The sequence below is a fragment of the Styela clava genome, chromosome 2 (assembly GCF_964204865.1).
Source record: "Styela clava chromosome 2, kaStyClav1.hap1.2, whole genome shotgun sequence".
NCBI classification, from domain to species: domain Eukaryota; kingdom Metazoa; phylum Chordata; class Ascidiacea; order Stolidobranchia; family Styelidae; genus Styela; species Styela clava.
The window spans coordinates 29,933,485-29,952,374 of NC_135251.1; the positions used below are offsets into that span (position 1 = coordinate 29,933,485).

The 18,890-nt window shown below is 32.4% G+C and overlaps 1 protein-coding gene and 1 long non-coding RNA gene across 3 annotated transcripts; one reads left to right on the top strand and one right to left on the bottom strand.

Annotated features, from left to right (window-relative positions):
- Positions 1-819: 819 nt before the first annotated feature.
- Positions 820-1,856, top strand: LOC120335672 (uncharacterized). 2 transcript variants are annotated; one of them, XR_013474369.1, is made up of 2 exons: positions 820-1,064; positions 1,330-1,856. It is a non-coding gene; the product is annotated as an uncharacterized LOC120335672 (long non-coding RNA). The 2 variants fall into 2 exon arrangements; XR_005568692.2 differs by lacking the exon at positions 820-1,064 and adding an exon at positions 1,130-1,231.
- Positions 1,712-17,177, bottom strand: LOC120335671 (sodium/myo-inositol cotransporter-like). The gene is made up of 17 exons (XM_039403242.2): positions 16,967-17,177; positions 13,380-13,451; positions 13,040-13,144; positions 12,601-12,660; positions 12,185-12,289; positions 11,739-11,925; positions 10,613-10,699; positions 9,557-9,681; positions 8,472-8,607; positions 8,241-8,348; positions 7,958-8,027; positions 7,396-7,519; positions 6,770-6,898; positions 6,365-6,471; positions 5,623-5,749; positions 4,483-4,600; positions 1,712-3,715 (listed from the first exon to the last, which is right to left on the bottom strand). Exons 1-17 carry the CDS (start codon positions 17,102-17,104, stop codon positions 3,483-3,485), a joined length of 2,031 nt encoding a protein of 676 aa, XP_039259176.2. The 5' UTR covers positions 17,105-17,177; the 3' UTR covers positions 1,712-3,482.
- Between the last annotated feature and the right edge of the window lie 1,713 nt (positions 17,178-18,890).

Here is an 18,890-nt window from a genome sequence, read left to right on the forward strand (position 1 = left end):
TTCAACACACTTCTATAATTTAGTCTCAATTTGAGTTGTTATCTTAATCTCCACCGTACCTTTCCAGCATCGATTTCCATGCCCTCTGAAATACAGCTTTTCTGTAACTGACTTGCATTTGTTATCAGTGCAATTGATTACAATAGTAAGAGTAATTCAACAATTGAAATCATGCTCATTATGACCATAAACGCTTCGTGATTTTTCTAATTTACCTGTAACAAATAGGAAAACGTGTTGTTCGTATATGGGTTTGCTTTGTATAAAAGTTCATCTGTATTATATGTATCAAACAAAGGTTCTTTAAAACGCCTTATTCAAAACATCTCAACTATATTATCAAAAATTAGAAGTTTATTTCAATGAAACAACCAAAAATAGAATGAACTGTTGTTCACATAGCTGTAATGTGAATGCTGTTATAGTCTATATTCTGTTGTGCTGCTTTTATGCCTCCCAAGGCCTTTTTTCATTTCATAGTTCTTGAGTAGAATCTTACTCATTGTTTTGTTCTATCCTTCTATGTTTACTTTACGTCAAAATGAACTGTTTATAATTTGGGTGAAGATTCTCCGAGTCAGATGACGCACAGGATACACGCAAAAAATCAATTCATGTTGTGACGATACAAATCTGTGGCAGTTCCACATAAAATATCCTGATTCAGTAACATTTGAATGAACTAGTTTGAATGAAATATATTTTATTCGTATTGCTCAAATTTTCTGTATATATATATATATATATATATAATCGCACCAATGTGCCAACTATGCAGAAAATATACTACTACCGAACGGCCTCTGTTTCATTCTTACATTGACTTAATTGAGCTTTCAAGAAAGACACAGAACTTTAGTAATCAAGACTGTTAATTAATGTTTGTTTTGATTGTTACCTAATTAATTACACTTCTTCAGTATTTTCGATGCTACAGTGTAGGTGACTCGAAGGCGTAATGTTTTGGTTGCCGGTGATATTGCATCTCTTGATGCCGGTACAAGCAACATTTTTATCTAAATTCTTGCAGAATGGAAGGTAAAAGGGCAGCAGAAAGATTGGTGGTATGAATATTCGTTTTGGATCCACTGTGATTGAAACGTAGTGCCGGTTGTATAGCAAGTTCTTGTTGATAGAATTTGGAAATACCATATCTAATATTTTGCCCAATCTACGAGTTCCCATAGAGCCGCTTCAATTCTCTGGCCAGAGTTCGGCAGGAAGATTCTGGGTAGAGGATACTTATGTATTCTATTATGACAGTATTTTATTGTCCAACATCAGTGTTAACGGGTATTCCTTCATTGCATTTCTGTTTTCGTTTTTTAGAACATCACGCTAGACTAGACGATTCGGAAAAGTAGTTGAACTGGACCAACCACGCGCGTGAGATGGTCGCGAATTGGTGAAGAACAGCTCATCTCAACTGTGCAAAACGGCCACTTCAGAGGTCGAACAGACATTGTACTAATTGTGCTTGAGATTTCACTTCAGATATTCAGGAATTTTATACTTATCGGACGTCCCAGGCAAGAGAAAAGTCCAAAAAATAGCTAAACCATATGGCGGGCCAGGGTTAGTTGGTGCTGGTTGGGATAGCCAGTTCATCTATCCATAGGAATGGCGTATGGTGGTTATAGAAGCCGTTATAATCATTTGAGCCTGCGCATCCCCGACTTTATTATGAAATTAGATTGCACTTGGACGAAAATTGAAGAAAATGTGATTTTATTATGTTTTGACTGACGATGATCTTAAGTTAACTGAATGGCGAATAAAAAAATTGTAAATTGCATCACTTTTTGAATACACATATATATATATGATTAGGAATCACTCGATGTTTAGGCCTTGAAGAATATTCAATATACTAAAAGTACATTTCTGGGTTCTGTAAAAAAGTGACCTATTATATAATTTTCGGCTAATACTAAAATACTAGGTTGACCAGGTGAATTAACTTTTAGAAGATACCCGTTTGATGGCCGAAAATTCGTGCAACATGCAAAAACAATTGCTCAAAACACAAAATAAAACGATCTGTGAAATAGTGAACTTTACAAACACATGTGGATTTTGTTTGTGATTCTAATAGCAAGTAGAAATTTTAAAAACAATAACATAAAAAGTTGCCTACAAAAATTGTACAGTAATAATTAGAGAAGAAACATCCTAGATCGGGTGGTTTTAAATACAAGCCGCTTTAAAAAGTCACAAACATTGTTTCATATGTGAAAATAAAAAAGTTATGATGTACCAAGATAAAACCTCAATTATATTTAAACTGCACAATTCTAATTAGGCCTATCTATTGAGCAACATCGTTCCTGGGCCGAATCCATAAAATCCGAAATATACGGTAGATTGATAACCACGAAGGCACACCAATCAAGTCAAAAACACAACAAAATTAAAAAAAAAAAAAAAGACAAAGCGAGGATGACTGCAAATCCAGCTAAAAGAAGAATAGCCGGTAGTGTATACCCATGTAAATTGCAATAAAAATGTGTTTCATAATTTAAATTCTATGTTATTTTGAATTCATTTTTTACACATTAATAGGTAAGAGTTATAATTATATTATGGTAGATTCCTTTCAATAATCTTTGCTCTCCATTGTATTAAGCATGCTCCTAAGACAAAATGTTTAATATGTGAAAAAATTATCTATTTGTCATGGTTATAGTACGGACTTGAGACTGCTTTAAGCAAATTAAGCATTCAGTGAAAAAAGTGAAGCCAGTATGCGCCTAAGAATGAAATAAGTTTCAAAAGTGAAAAGATTTGCTTCTTACAGTGTTACTCAATTTCAAATTTGTGCAATTCATTTTAAACAACTATATCTGGCGATGTAGAGAGCGGACATCAATGTGCGGTGTATTGACATGTGGAAAAATGTGAGAAGTCACTTTAATTTAAAATGCATAGAAAATGTAGCATGATAGTAGAGGTAATTTGATGAAGACTTTGCACTTCATTGTATTTAGGAAAACAACATAACATAAGACAAAGCAATTTTTGCAATATATGGTTTAGCAATATGACACGACAAAAACAGACACATTAATTTGAAATGACAATAATGGATGGATTTTTAGTGATAAATTAATTCATTATTTGCATCACGCTATCTGAGCAATAAGAAATAAAACGAATTCGAGTATAAATTTTAAGGCTCCGATGCAAAGCATGTTGATTTCCTAAATATGAAATTGAAGATTAAAGTGTTACACAATACAAAGACTATCGTAAGAATGAATGCATGCAATTTTGAATTATTTCGAACTTTTATTGAGTTTTATGCATATTCCTATTAATTGCATCATGACAATCTTGCACAAAGAGTAATTACCTGCAAATGCCGAACAATAGGTTGGGTTGAATATTGTTGGTATCATGATCAATATTAGAACTAAAAAAGTTATATTGAGAAATGAATTCTCTGTGCCATTGTAACAAACATAATTCTAGTAGTATTTATTCTATGTGGAAAAGTACACATAGATGAAAATGCCTATGGACAATATAACAATTAGAAGACTACGCAAAAGGATGACTGCTTTTGGATCTTGTTCAATGCTTGTAATTCTCGCGATGCTTTGCTTCTTCTCTTCATATGTTTGATGCTCCGTTGTTGTTGTGTCACTGTATCCACAGAACCATTCGTAGCCTTTTCTCCATATACTAACCTTCCCCTCATTCTCTTCCTCAATCCCTAAGTACAATAGTTTATAAAACAATAGCAAATTTCAAAGCATAAATAAAACTGGATTGGTTTTGAGTTTGGAAAGTTTCACACTCCCCTCTTTTTGAAATTTTTGTAAGATTGAAAAGTTGCTAGGCATTTGTGACTGCGTTTTTTTGGAATCTCCGATTGTTTTTGTTACCGTGGCATGTTATTTAGGCCATTAACACCTTTACTTCTGTGTATATCCTTCCTAAATCACAAATTTCCCTCAACATAATTACTTTTTTGTTCTCACACAGAACAGTGAAACAAAGAAGCGAAACGAGTTATTGTATATTCATCGGTGACGAGATACTAAAGATAAATAAATAAGTGAATCCGCAACTCGAATTTTCTAGATTGAAAAGCGGCATTATAAAACATTAAAATCCAAATCACTTGACTTGATTAAACATAGTCAGTCGCACTCGCTATGTACCTTTTATCCCGCTCTAAAATTACCAACCGAAACTGATGCGACTTCTTCCCGGATTATGATGATATACAAGATAATTAATGTAAAGAATATATAATCAATTTGTCATTGTACTCGATAAATTTAAGATTAATTATTAAAAAATTTTATGACTATTTTTCTCAAAAGTTACTGACCTTTTGTAACATCTCAATGAAAAAAAATGCTGAAAAACAGTCGGAAAGACCGTTGGTTAAAATTTACTGGACTGTACGGGTTATTGTAGAAACAGACATATCCTGATTAATCAAATTTGATAGCATATGAAAAAGAATTAAACCTTCATCTAGTTTTGATTTTTCATTTTTTTCTGATAAATTCATCATTTCAGTCTCATCTTCTAACAAATCATCTCTTAGTTCTTTCCAATTTTTAGTCCACCAGGTAATTCGGGAAATCTGTGAATAATAATATTTTTGATTAAATACGATAAAATGAAACATAGAATGACAAAATTTTTACTAACAATTTCGCAAATATGCATGATTGAAATGATATACTAGTAGTTATATCGATACCCCCATAGTATGTGCAACACGGTTAGGGTTAGGCCATAATTTTATTCTGATTTTGGTTTGTGTCAGCCAAGTGAATATACCCCCTGCCCATAGGTTTCAGTCCCTTAACACAACTTGATGTAAAGTATATCTACAGTATGTATATATAGGAAAATATCCTAATTTAAATGAAAACAACATGAAAAACAAAATTTATGATGAGCAAAAAACTGATTTGTATACGTACAGTAAAATTTGCAAACCATCAAGTCATTGGAACATATACAATGCATGCTGCATTGCTATCTGAACTTATGTGTGAACTTGCTAAACTAATACATTTGATACCTTGCCAATGTGTAAGTAAGTAAGTACTCAGGCGCGTATTCTCCAGGCATGTACAACTGTATCACTCGTATCACACTTTGTAAAACAGTATGTCAATGTCAATTGACAGTATTACATCGCGTAATTAGTAATATCTATAAATAAATATAATCAGCCTGTGAGTGCAAATGTTCAACTGATTTTTTCAACTGACAGTCTATTATAACTGAAGTCAGCATGAAACAGAATGAATTTATTATGTTTTTGATGATTGAGTAAGGCAAAAGCAAATTTGTAAATCTGTGGAATAAGCATTAAATAACATGAACTCAATCTTGTAAACTTCACAGCTGTTTATGCAAATTTCAAAAACATACAGACAATCATATAGCTGAAATACCATTCCTCCAGTATATGGTTCAAACGTAACAGCAATTATTAAATTCAAACTATTTGCACATATTTTTACAATCTCTTGCACAGTATCTTCTTTCATAAGAGATTGCAGATGATTTAATACACCACTTTCACAGAAAAAAACTTTCACAGTGTACAATAACATACCACACAACTTGTAAAACGAATGCTTAACTTACCTGTTGTTTTGTCGGTTTTTCTGTAAGCAAACTTACAATGACTGCAACTATAATTGTTATGGCAAACAGGATAAAAGCAAAATACATGAAGTGAAGTCTTCCTATTAATATCTGGTACCATTCCGGCCTGTATAAGAAAAATTTTGTTAGCTAAAATCTTAATTCTTAAACAGTGAAAAAAAAGCATATCATAATCATAAATGAGCAAATTACAAACAATTCGAAAGCACATGAACATGTTTCAAAATTGAGGAATTTTTCCAGTTTATTCTCGCAACCACACCAACATCAACGCCGTATCCTCTCCTCTTGCCTATCTCGAATGGATAATCTTAAGTTTTTTTGTGTGGCCGACTGGATGTCTGAAGTCGGTCATATGGCCCACAGACAAAAAATGTTGCACACGCCTGTTCTTAACAGTACTTAAATAGCTTGTCAACAGCTCTGTTTAGTAATTGTAAATCTAAAAATTTGTCATATCATAGAATTTTGCATGACATTTGGCCTGTGAGTATTCATCCTCAAATAATAGATTTAATCTGGCCAAGATGCAAGTCCATGCTCCTCAAACAATTAATCGACAAACAAATCCCATATTTGACTCTGAGTAAAAAATAGATAAATGAAAAACAGTAGTTTGATGTATGATTAGCTATTTTATTGTGTTTTTTTCTTCCTGAGATAAATATTGAAAACCTTAAATCTTATTCAAACTCTGCAAAAAAATATTTACAGTATGTACCTTTTATCAATGGTGAGACAGGATCCTGCGTCAGACTGATAAGCGAACACAATAAACATTCGAATCAAACCAACAGCAATCCCAGTCAATAATCCCCAAAACGCACCCTTCAATATAAAAATGATGGTTAAAGAATATATTTACTTTCATAATACATTGCTATGATGCAATCCTAGTGGATAAAACATTGGACCAAAATTTTTCAAATGGGGGGCTGGGCCCTGGGGGGATATTGTTTTGTTTTGAAAAGGAAATATTACTTTGCAATATTAATTTGCACAAATTCTAGAGAGCGACTTGTGTATAACAGTAGCTACAGATCCATTAAAGATTGAACAAATAACGAAAATAGAGTTTTAATGCATTGTGAGGATGGAATTAAAAGTCCAACGCAAGCTGTTCAACCTGTTCATTGCATCGGGTCCACAAAACAGCAGTTAAAAACACAGCTGCAATGGGAGGAGACAGATATCCACTGATTTCTTGGATTGAGAGAAATAGTTGACCTCCTTGAAGTTCCAGCATAAGTGGAATCTAAATTAGAAATTACCATAACATGACTTTTAAAAGCAGTAACGAGTTATGCAGTTAACAGTTTTCATCAAACACAATTTGACTTGTGTTCTGGCTTTTAATAGTTCTTGCTGGGTTACTTTATGGATCAAAACCACAGCATTATTATATGCAGTTCATACTGATTATAAGTTGATTAAAAGTGGCAAAATGATAATGCTATGGTTTCTTAATGAAGTTTCAAGTTGACCTACTAATTAGCAACTAGTTATATCCATAAACAGAATTTTAAAAGTTTTTCCCATAATTTACATCTCTCTTTCTACACTTAGTTGAAAACTCTTAGCCATGCTTTGAGCTAATTTGAAAAAAGTTGCTGAAAATGAAGAAAAAATAATCTATACTAGTGTATAACAAGATCAGTGACTATTAATAATGATTATAATAACATACAAATGATATAAGCATAAAAAATATGGAAGATAATGACATAAAAACGAATGATGATACCAACTCACCCATGCAATACTGAGTCCCACCATAACTAACACCCACACTCTACCAACTATCATCATTTCTCGAGTTCCAGCTTTTGTTCTGATAACTCGCTTCCATATATCGATGGTAAAAATTGTGCTTGCACTAGAGGTAACATATTGTTATCATATTATGTACATTTGGGAAGAGTAAACGAATCAAAGGTAAGTGTCAATGCATAAAAAGTAAACAAACAAAACAACCACTTCAAAGTTCTTTGACAAAAATGGTACAAAACTAATTCAGATAGAAAGAAATATCAATTTTTTTTTCAAAAAGTTTTCCAATCACCATAGAAATATTCACAAATAATACCACTATATTGCACACCTGAAAAAAAAAATTTTTTTTTCAATAAATTTGATAACATTAACATTTGAATAATTTCTGGCCATATGTATTTTATTTTGTATTTGTAGTGGAATTTTACAGGTACTATAACAAATAATAATGTGCAAATTATACGGTGATTTTAACCAAAATTAATCATAAAAGTAATCAAAAAATTATGAAGAAACAATATTTCCGTTACTAGCATTTTACCTGTTAAATATTGAGTCCAAATCACTCATCAATGCAGCAATCATGACAGACATCATAAGACCTCTCGCACCTTGATTTCAAAAATTGTCAAATGTAAACAAAGTTATATTATACTCACACAACCTATAAATTTTTGCAAAACACTTTTGATATTTCAAGCAAAATAAATGATTTCAAGAAAAACAATATTCAGGTATGTTCATTGATAATAAATTACTCTATCATATTATTGCTGGATTTTAATTGTTCAACTAATTTTGCAAATTCATAAGAAAATATGTACCTGTAGGCATAACACCTAATACAAGCCTAGGAAATGCAATATTGCTACATCCTGTTGTGCTTTGGCAAACTTCATAACAAATATCAGGATCGACACATGCAACTTCATCTGGAAATAAGAACAATATCTTTAGTAGGCATTCTTGAAGTGAAATGTATTAATGTACAAACGAATACTGTATATAAAATAAACACAAAATGCAATAGAAGTCATACAAAGAAATAATTTTACCAGTATATAATATCCTGCTGATCATTCCTGGCATAACCATGATGAACATGGGAAGAATTTTGATGAAACCAGCGAGTAATGTCGCTCCTTGAGCATGAGATAAACTTTTTGCAGCAAGAGCTCGTTGTACAATTACCTGTTTAAATAAATACCTAAATTTTTCCTTGATACTAAACAAAAATATTTTTCAATTTCTAAAAATTTTACTTATTTCCAACATAACTTGAACATGTCAGAATAAATATTTCCTCGAAGTGAAAATTTTATGAAAACTATATAATTATTCTAAAGTAAAATTGCCACTTTCAAACTAGCAAAGCAAATCATTTCAGGTAATTTGACAATTTCAATTGAGATTTTGATGAAACAAAACAAAATGACATTAATTCATTCAATTGTGTGTTCCATTTTTGTAAAATCTATTGTACATTAAATATTAGAAAGCTCTCAAAAAATAATAAATTTTTTTAGAAAAATATATCTAATTGATTAGTCAGGTCATTCACTTTGAATATTACACACATATGGTGTCCCAGAATTAGCTTTCCAAACAAGTAATGAAGTATTTTGGTTTGAATCATATTCACGAAGATTTAAATTGAAACTCATGAAATAAAATGCGTTTGAAAAACGCAATTGTAATCAAATCATAAAAAAAAAAACATAAAACTAACCTCACTAACAGAGAAAACATTTTTCATGTTATTCTACATTTTTCCACAAATAAGCTATTCACAGAATGACTTATATGACTGTAATATTAAGGATAATATTAGCCATCTGTGATGTCACATATACAGTGAATGGGTTACAAAGATTCCAATTGAATTTAATTATAACAAAGAGTATATTCATACGAAGTTGTCTAAACAATAACTAAAATTAATGAACTACCGTATGTGTTAATATTAAATATCACTTAATTCATTAAGCTTTCATTCATTACTTCTTTAACTGACGTACATCCCTAGCATAGTTCTTCCCAGACTGCAATTGGGGAAACACTGATTTTCTGTTCGAAAGTAAGTTAGATTTGTATAATACCGTACTTTAAAGATTGTTTTTTGACTTTAAAAGTTGCAAACCTGATCTGTACACCAGTACCAGATGGAAGCAGGCGTTTGACCAATCAAAAATCCAATCCATGGCATGTTTTCATCACTGGGTTCACGCAGCATTACAAATGAATCATTGTATGGAACTCCACATCCTGGAGAAAGAAACACATTTATTATGATAGCTAGTACCAAGGTTAGCAAAATTGATTTATTTTTTTCATTTCAACACTGAGTCAAGATATTTCACAACATATCAGTTACAGTCCTCAGGACTCTGCAAATTCCTTCTCATATGTAATGAAATATAAATATTAAGAGCATTAAAAATTAACTACCGGTAGATATTATATTGCATGGTTCAATCTTATATACGTAATTGTTGCTGAACAATTGGTAAACGATTAATATCACAGACTGGCAATCTGGGATTATTGACTTGCTTTCAAATTGAATCATCCATGTACATGTCAGTTTTATAAAATCCTATTTGTCTTTCAAATCCTTTCTTCGAATTGTTAGTATATTCTACACCAACGATGACTTTTATTGCTATAATACAGCATACAAGCTCAGACCATTGGACTTTGGATTATTGGTATGTTTTCAAAGTATGGGAATGGCTTATTGCGATAAGAAAACAACAAGTACATTAATTACATCATTTTGTGGACTACCAACATATTTATGCTTTTTTAAAATGATGGCAATAGAGAGGTAATCACAGATACAAAATTCATAATAATATTAAACTACTAAATACTAATATTAAAAAATACTAATATTAAAAAAGTTTCACTTTGAATATTTTATGCATGTCTAAGTGTATTCTGATTTCACTTATCTCGCATACATATTTGTCTGTTCATTGTATTGTGAATTTGTGGCAACACTCTTTTGATTCATATTATTCAAGCACGACCCCTGGTCCTTAACAAAGCAGTAAATTCATATCTGCCTGAATTTGACTTTGACAACTGATATTAACTGATATTGTAACTGATATTACGGTAAGTAAATACCCATCCACCAAACAAATATTGCTTCCTAAGAGACAAACGTTTTATAACAGGTATTTGGAATTACCTTTAGTTTTTCCATCAATTGTACTCTGTGGAATTGCATCCATGTACTCCTCCTTCATTCCTTCATATCCGCCAACTTGAATAAAACCTTTCAAACAAAAGTAAAATTACAACAAATTGTCCATGATGAATTTGAAAATGATTTCCATATTTATACCAGGTGAGAGAAAAACCAATAAGGTTACTCAATCATATCGTGACCTGCCTTGGTCACCTCATCACCTGTCCATACTGTGTCAAGATAAAAAGCCATAAGTGATGCCTTCTAATGACATTTCATTCCGACACTTTCAAATGAGCTGGCTCAATGTTACTGAAATTGTGCATCTGAATATGGATGAATTTTATATATACATTTAAGAGAATATAAAATATTTATTGAAACATAGGGCCTACATATTATGATATCCCAATCTGATCAACAGTTATTTATAGAAAGCAATTACATTTGGAAGGTTAACATATGTAATCAATACATTTCTGTAAATGATTTTATTATTTCTCATCACTGTCCAAAGTTCAAGTCTTACCAATATGATATGAATTATATAAATATGATAAGTTTATTAAATAATTTTATCAACCTTTGACCACTAACATTGCAACATTAGCAATAGTTGAAATGATGATAACATGTTGGATAGGTGATAAATAGTTTTTATTATGGCCATGTTTATTCGGTACTCCCAAAGTATGTGAAACAAAATGGCAGACACCGGAACGTAGTATGTACCAGGTTAGGGTTAGGCCATAATTTCAGGTACAAATACCACGGGAGTCACTTGGCTAGTTCCCGGACTCGTAATAGAACTAAACTAAGGAAAATTAGAATAAAATTATGGCTTAACCCTAACCTGGTACACATACTTCGGGAGTACCGTTTATTCTTCTGTTAGAAAAAACATCAATCTTTCTAAATTTCCTTACAAATTACTGAAATGGGTTATATTATACCAAGGTTTTACTAAGGAGACTGGGAAACGAATACAATTATCCTTCTGGTACTGAATTGTAAGTGTTTGTACCCAGTTTTAGAATATTTTCATACTTTAAGACATTTGCCTCTTTCTTAGATATTCTGAAAGTCAATGCTGGATACTTTCATAGGCTCAATATGCTTGACTTACTCAGTATCGTTAACGTGGTTGCTCCACCAATCATCAATACTGCCTGCAATGTATCAGTGTATATGACAGCGGCCAGACCTCCAGTGACAGTTAATATAGCAGTGATGAAAATTAAACCTATCATGGAAAGATAGATATTCCAGCCGAGTGACTGTTGAATAAAAAGTCCTCCAGAGTACAAGTTGACCTGGAATAAATGAATGAAAACTTTTAATACATTTCAATTGATTTCTTTTTCATCATACTATATGGTACAATTTTGAACACCTAATAAATTTGGTTCGAGCCAAGTCTAGAACTAAAAATGTTTCTGAAAGTTGAAGCTTTTAACATGAAATGGGAAATTTCCTAAGTATACAAGCTATACTGAAATTCTATCAATGAGTCTTGCCAAACAGAGAACAATTATGTTTTGAGCAAAGATTCCTGGACGACAAAATACTTACCGATACTTTAGTGAATATATACAACAGGAGAGACAAAACAGCAATCATTACTCGAAGTCTTCTTCCGCCAAATCTTTTCGACAAATATTCTGGCATTGTCACAACCTAAACAACATAATGGAAAAATGATTTGATATTTGAGTATTCATCATTTCAAGAAAACTGTAGTTAGTGGCAAAAGATTTAAAAACCTCTAATAAATAACCAGGTTTTGCTTGTTATTGGCTGAATTTAGTTTACTATTGCACATAAAATTTAACTTTAAGTATCTCAGGAAAGCAGATAACAATAATTTAAACCTGCATCTGAGCAAGGTATTTGGAGGAAGGAACAGGAGTTTTCTAAGGGTAATAATTTATGAAACTCCTGGAGTATGAATACATGTGAAAAATAAAATAATTCTTTTGAAGACTTACACCTCCAGCTATGTATACAGGAACAAAGAAGAATCCAAGTAATTGTAAAATCATCAGAGCCTAAAGTAAAAAAGAGAAATATAGTCTAAATTAAGTATATATCATCAATGCAAAACACTAAGATTAATCAACATTTTTAAGCAGTAAGATATCATTATATATTTGTATATTAGTGTACATGATTGATAGAAATGGGTTTTATATTCATAACAGAGCAAAGTGAAGCTGGCATGATTGTTAATTTTTTCACCAAAAACTTCGTTTGATGGAGGCGTCATTCCAACTGTTTCCTCTCAGTTTTGGCTCAGTGGTAATTTGATCACAAAATGTATTTATCTCTAACGGTAGGATATCGTTTAGGTTTTCAATGTTACAAACATCTTGAGTAGATATATTTGCAATGCTTAAATGGAAATTAGTGATTAATGACAAACTATACATTGATCTCCCAAGCAGCAACACCGAGTCCTACTGCAGCACCAGATCCAGCCAATCCGATAAAGTGTTCACTTCCAATGTTGCTCACAAAAAGAGAGGCTCCAACCTATTGGAAATGGGTAACAATAAATTCATGAATTTTATTCTCAATGTAATCTAAATCAATCAACATTTGGCATGGAACAATATAAAGAAAAATCTATTATGAGTGTTAGTACAAAACACACTACACAAACTGTCTAATAATCATTTCCAAAAATCTGCTTTGAACTCTCATTGTGGTTTAATATAATTTAAAATAGTAGAATGTTTCATTATCTCACAATGAGTACGGTACTAACCATCATCCACAGCATGGATCTTCCAGCCAAAAAATATCCTGTGACCGTCCCTCTGTTCGATCTGCACATTGCCTGTTTAAAAAAAAATAAAAAATTTGTGAAAATTTGTCATACTGGGCTGAAAAGAATGGTGACTTTTGTAGCTCGAGAAAAAGCATAAGAGATATATCATGGTAAAGTATCAACTTTCGTCTTATTTCTTGTAGTTTGTACCAAAAAGCCAAAAACAGTTTTTGTGGAAAGTTCACTCAGTAGCCTCGGGTGTGAAGCTGTGAAAAATCACTGGATTACTTAAAATTACAAGAAAAAAATTTGTAAAATGATGAAAGACTTCAAAGCATTTGAAGTCTATACTGCGCTGCTTATTAAAGAGCTGCAGTGGTAGAGAATTCAGCAAAGCAGATAAACACTAAATCTATTAGAGCAGCCCTGCACAACTCAAATTACCACGAGGGCCGCAAGCATAAATCTGAAGGCCCGGCGGGCCGCAAACTTTGCCACATACATATACAAGAAGCTGAACTACAAATCAAAATAATATTGTGAAACAGCTAAATTTAATGAAACACTTTCTTTCTGGGGAGCTTAAAAATGAAAAGAATCTTATTTTCTTGAGTAAAACCAAGGTAGGCCCTACAGTATTTTTGCATATGACATGGAAAATATGTATTGAATTGGTTCATCCACCTTGAAAACCCATCCTTCATTTTCAATATTTCTTTTTCATTAGAATTAGGTATTGCGTGTTGCAGTATAAACTGACTGCAGGAAAATATTTTACTCAGGTTCAGTTTTGTAAAATCGTCCCAAATATATGTATGACAATTTATTTAGTCATATCTACCCTTATTGGATATTTTCATTGTAGGCTAGACAAACAATCCGTTTAGTAGCAATAGATTTTTTGACTGTTAAATTACATTTTTCTACAAAATCTGCTCTAATTTATTTAAAATTTTACAGTAAATAGCAAAATCTTTTGTGCGAGAATTTCTGCACCATTCATAAATGAAAGAATTTTTTTTTAAATCTAAATTTGAATCAAAAAAGAAACTTCAGTTTCATAAACTGCTAGTAAAAATAATGGGGTTATTAATAGGTGGCTGATATGCACTAATAGGTGTGAGATTGTTTTGTAATTGGGCGTGATTCAGACTGAATACTGAGATATCTAAATCAGGGTTTCCCAACTGGGGAGCGAGGGGTCGAGCGACGATTTTTAGGGGTCGCGAAGATCACACCAATTTCACACAAAGTTCGATATTTATTGAGGTTCCATTACATTTGAACCCACGTACATTTGAACCCATGACAATTGCACCTGTATGCTATTGCACCTATGGAATTTTTTTTGTTTCACGGATAGTTAAACCCATACTAACCCTAACCCATGGGTTTTAGCACCCGCATATAGATTGAACCCGTGGATATACGCATGGGTTCAAATGTACATGGGTTCAAATGTACGGTCACCATTTATTGAAACTAGTGCAAAACAGAAATTTCACGATTTCGAATATGATCGGGGTAGCGGCGCGCTTGCATAACAATGTCGGCTTTGATTGTTAGACCCGAGAAGTGCCGTGGTTCCAAATCACCCGCGGGCCGCACAGAAGTATCTAGCGGGCCGCATGCGGCCCGCGGGCCGTATGTTGTGCAGGCCTGTATTAGAGCAAAACATAATTCAATTCTGATAAAATGTGAGAGAAAATCAACGGAGTATTACACTATCTTTCACTCTCAACACAATGGATGTCTCACACTTGCACATGCAATTTTTCAAAAAAAAACAATATCAAAAAAAAATATTTCAAAAAATATGATGTATTTAAAATTGAAAACTGTTTACAACAATTCGACATTCCAGAACTGAAAGCGGACCCAACCAATGTAATGTACTATTGCTATCACATCAAACAATAATTTTTACAACTTTTCATTTACTAAACCATAAAATATTTCTTGTTGTACTATAACTTTTTAGTAAAGATGAGGAATGCTGTAGAACAGGGGTCGGCAACCTTTTGTCGCTCGCGGGCCTAAATTAAGGGTTGCAAGTCATTGGCGAGCCGCACAAATATTTAGAAAGTTGAAAACCAAACGGATGATACTTTTTATAATATAAATCAAGTCAGTGATACACATCTCTCAAATAGAATATGGATTTATTTTCTCATTGCATTGCATCTCAAAAAATTTCATTTGATTATTTTTGCCGCCATTGAACCCTTTGCACTCAGCATCAACTTTTCTGCGTTGCGATGCCATTTGTCTGATTCTAATTAAATTATAGGCTTAACAAACGAGTAATTTTAAAGTATATATAGGTGTCTCACAATAAATTCAGTAACATAAAGAATATAATCACCAAGACTGGTGTTTTGTTACTATAATTCAGTGTAGTAATATTATCCGAGCCCTGCTGTAGAATATAAAATATGTCATTGGTATATATAATTCGCTTTATTGCATCAAGTTGGTTTGAAATAATAACAAAAATCTGTGAAGAAAAGCAAACATTTCTGAGTGAGAATGACATATGCTAATGCAAATATCTTTTTCATATCTGTTTGTTTTATTTGTTATCGAATCATAAAAAGCAAATAAAATATGGAAATGGTATTTGCTTTGAGTTTATAAGTCATAAGTAGATCTTTTGTTAGCGACAAACATGCTTTGATCTATTGTGCAAAAATTTCAAACTTTCATGAATATTCTGCATTCTTCAAGAAATATGATTGAATTTTATTTAATAAATTTGATTTTGGTTCTATTAGTTGTAAAAAATTATGGAGATAAATGAAAACCTTTCTAAGTGAAGTGTTATTTATTCATTTGGATTTTTAAAAAATTTATTTAGAAAGGCCAGATCTTGTGTTATAGCCCAGACATATGAGATACATGACTAAATTTTTAAAGACCTTATTTTAAGTGGTGGGGGAGTGAATACTCCTTAATGTTCAACACTCGGATATGATTCTGCCAAATGTTTGGCAGTCGACAGAATAATTTTGTTTATGGTTACATTAACAGCTTCTAAGAAAAACTTCAATATTGGATTCCAGACTCCAGATAATGTCTTTTTTTGTTTTCACATTTGCCTTTACAGGCAGCCATTGAAAAGAAAACAGTTATTATTTTAAAAGACCAGTTCGGCTTATTTACTGCATTCCGGATGAGATGACTTCATTGAATTGGACTTGAATCACATTTTGCAACTTGAATTTTGAAACAAAATACTTTCAGTTAGTAAAGTGTAAAAACAAAAGTGTGTACAGTGAACTATAATTAATTTAACTCTGATTTTAAGTGGAGTTGATGCAGATGAGATAATTGCTTTAATATCAATATATCCCTATGAAGATCAAAAATGTAGTATCAGCTATAATATAGGATCTATTGAACTAACAAGATGTAATGGCATTTAAATGGAGATTTTAATCACTGTTTTAAAATATGGATAAGATATTTCATTTTCAAATGTTTGTAATAAATCAGAAACACTCAAAATCAAAATGTTCTATTATTTCACTGATATCAATCAAATCTTCACACTATTCGGTTTGAGAGAAGTTAAAAATACTCACATATAATCCCACAGCAATTACAAATACAAAATACAGTACAACAGTAACAATGTCCCATGTGTCCAATTTTACATAAGTCTTATTGAATTCTGTAGCATTGGTCGTCATGGTTACTGCTTGATTTGTTGTGTAATCCATGATTAATTTCTATTTCAGTATTGTGCTGCTTGCCTAATTATCTGTTGTTCAAAATCAAATGATTAGAAAGGCACATTAATTGTTTCTACTACTGCCAAATTAAAAAACAATATGATAAATAGATGATCATATTTGGTAATATAAATTGAAGATTTTCTCAAACGATGTCAGGTATAAAGTAGTTATGTGCGCCGCCAAAGTTAAAATAAATTACAACTAATTCGCCCTTTCTGACCAGATGTAAAAAGATTTCAACCGCGCGCCTATACAAATGCTCGAAAATGCCAATAATAATACTGTTATTAGTTAGTTAATCGAAACTTTTCCGGCGAGAATCGACCGACAAGTACGCTGGACACACTTTGTGTTTTTCTATCTTTATGTTAATATATGCGAATTTAATTACCGTATATCTTTTATCTGTCACGAACCCGTTATGAATGTAATTGATGAATGTTTAAGTCAAAATCGCCGTCCGTGACGAAATATACATTACACTTCCAAAGTCAGCTAACACCATTCATATCGAATGTTGTGATTGCAATATTATCTAATGTGATGATTTTGATATATATCATTATTATTTGGGTTTTATCAATTCCTCAATCCTATTTCCTTCCTCGAATCATATTTCATACGACTGCCTGAAATGACGTATAGACATCGCTTCAAAACCCTACCATTCGATATTATTTTGTGATTTATAAAATTTGAATATGTTGCAAACATTAACATTCGTCGGATTCTTTTCCCCCTAATCATCAAAGATTCGAGCAAATATTCAAACCGTGTAATAACTAACCTGAAAGAGACGTGCTTACGTAAACAACGTCATGAGTATTTGTTAACACGTTCATTACTCTGTCGCTGTTATTCATATAATACAATTTCAGAATACAACGACCATCAAATGATCTTTTAAATTTACATAGAGAAGATCACACGTGAACATATGGTTGTATTTGAGAAAAACGCGACCTATATTAGGGCCTTTTTCTTCAAGGACGGCCCTTGGAGAATCGCGCTAAACAAATACTAACCAACCGTAAGTTGGGATTTTTGAAATCCAACTAAGCATCTTGAAGCTTTTGTTAGTCCACCACAGACACAAACATAAGTCGACACTAATCTGTTGCAACGATACCACAAACGACGAAAGACTTGATATTATACACAACCTCGGATGTATCTAGAACGCTCAAAGGTTATTTCCATACCAGCACGTTTTAGTGGCGAAACAAGAACCGTATAAATCGTTACACGTCCCGTAACCAAACGTTCCTGACGGTTATTCATTATTCTTTGCCACCAGGCATATACGAAATTCTATTTTGTCGGGGTGGATATACACAGAATTTTATAAATTGGATCATTCATAAGTTCTTTGGGCCGTCTGCTAGCCTGAAATGTTCAACACCGATCATGCCACAAACCGAATAAAATAATATGTTCGTTCCCGCCAATGCGTTTTAAAGAATATAATTAGACGAGAGACACCGCCCCAATAACGCCTTGAACGAACAGTGAAAACACGCGGTTCTCTTCGTGAATATACGCAGTATCGATACCAAATTTAATTTAAATATATATGTCAGTTACCGTCTTCCTGCGCATATCTATAATATTCATTAAATACATTAAACGGATTTTATATCGACCAAGGCTTCGATCTACTATTGCGCTGGTTTGAAGCTGATCCGGAAACTGCAGCAATCTGTGAAAGAAGTGTCTTTGCACTATTCGTGTCGTCGCGGACCATTATAATGAAAACAATGAAATGCTAGTA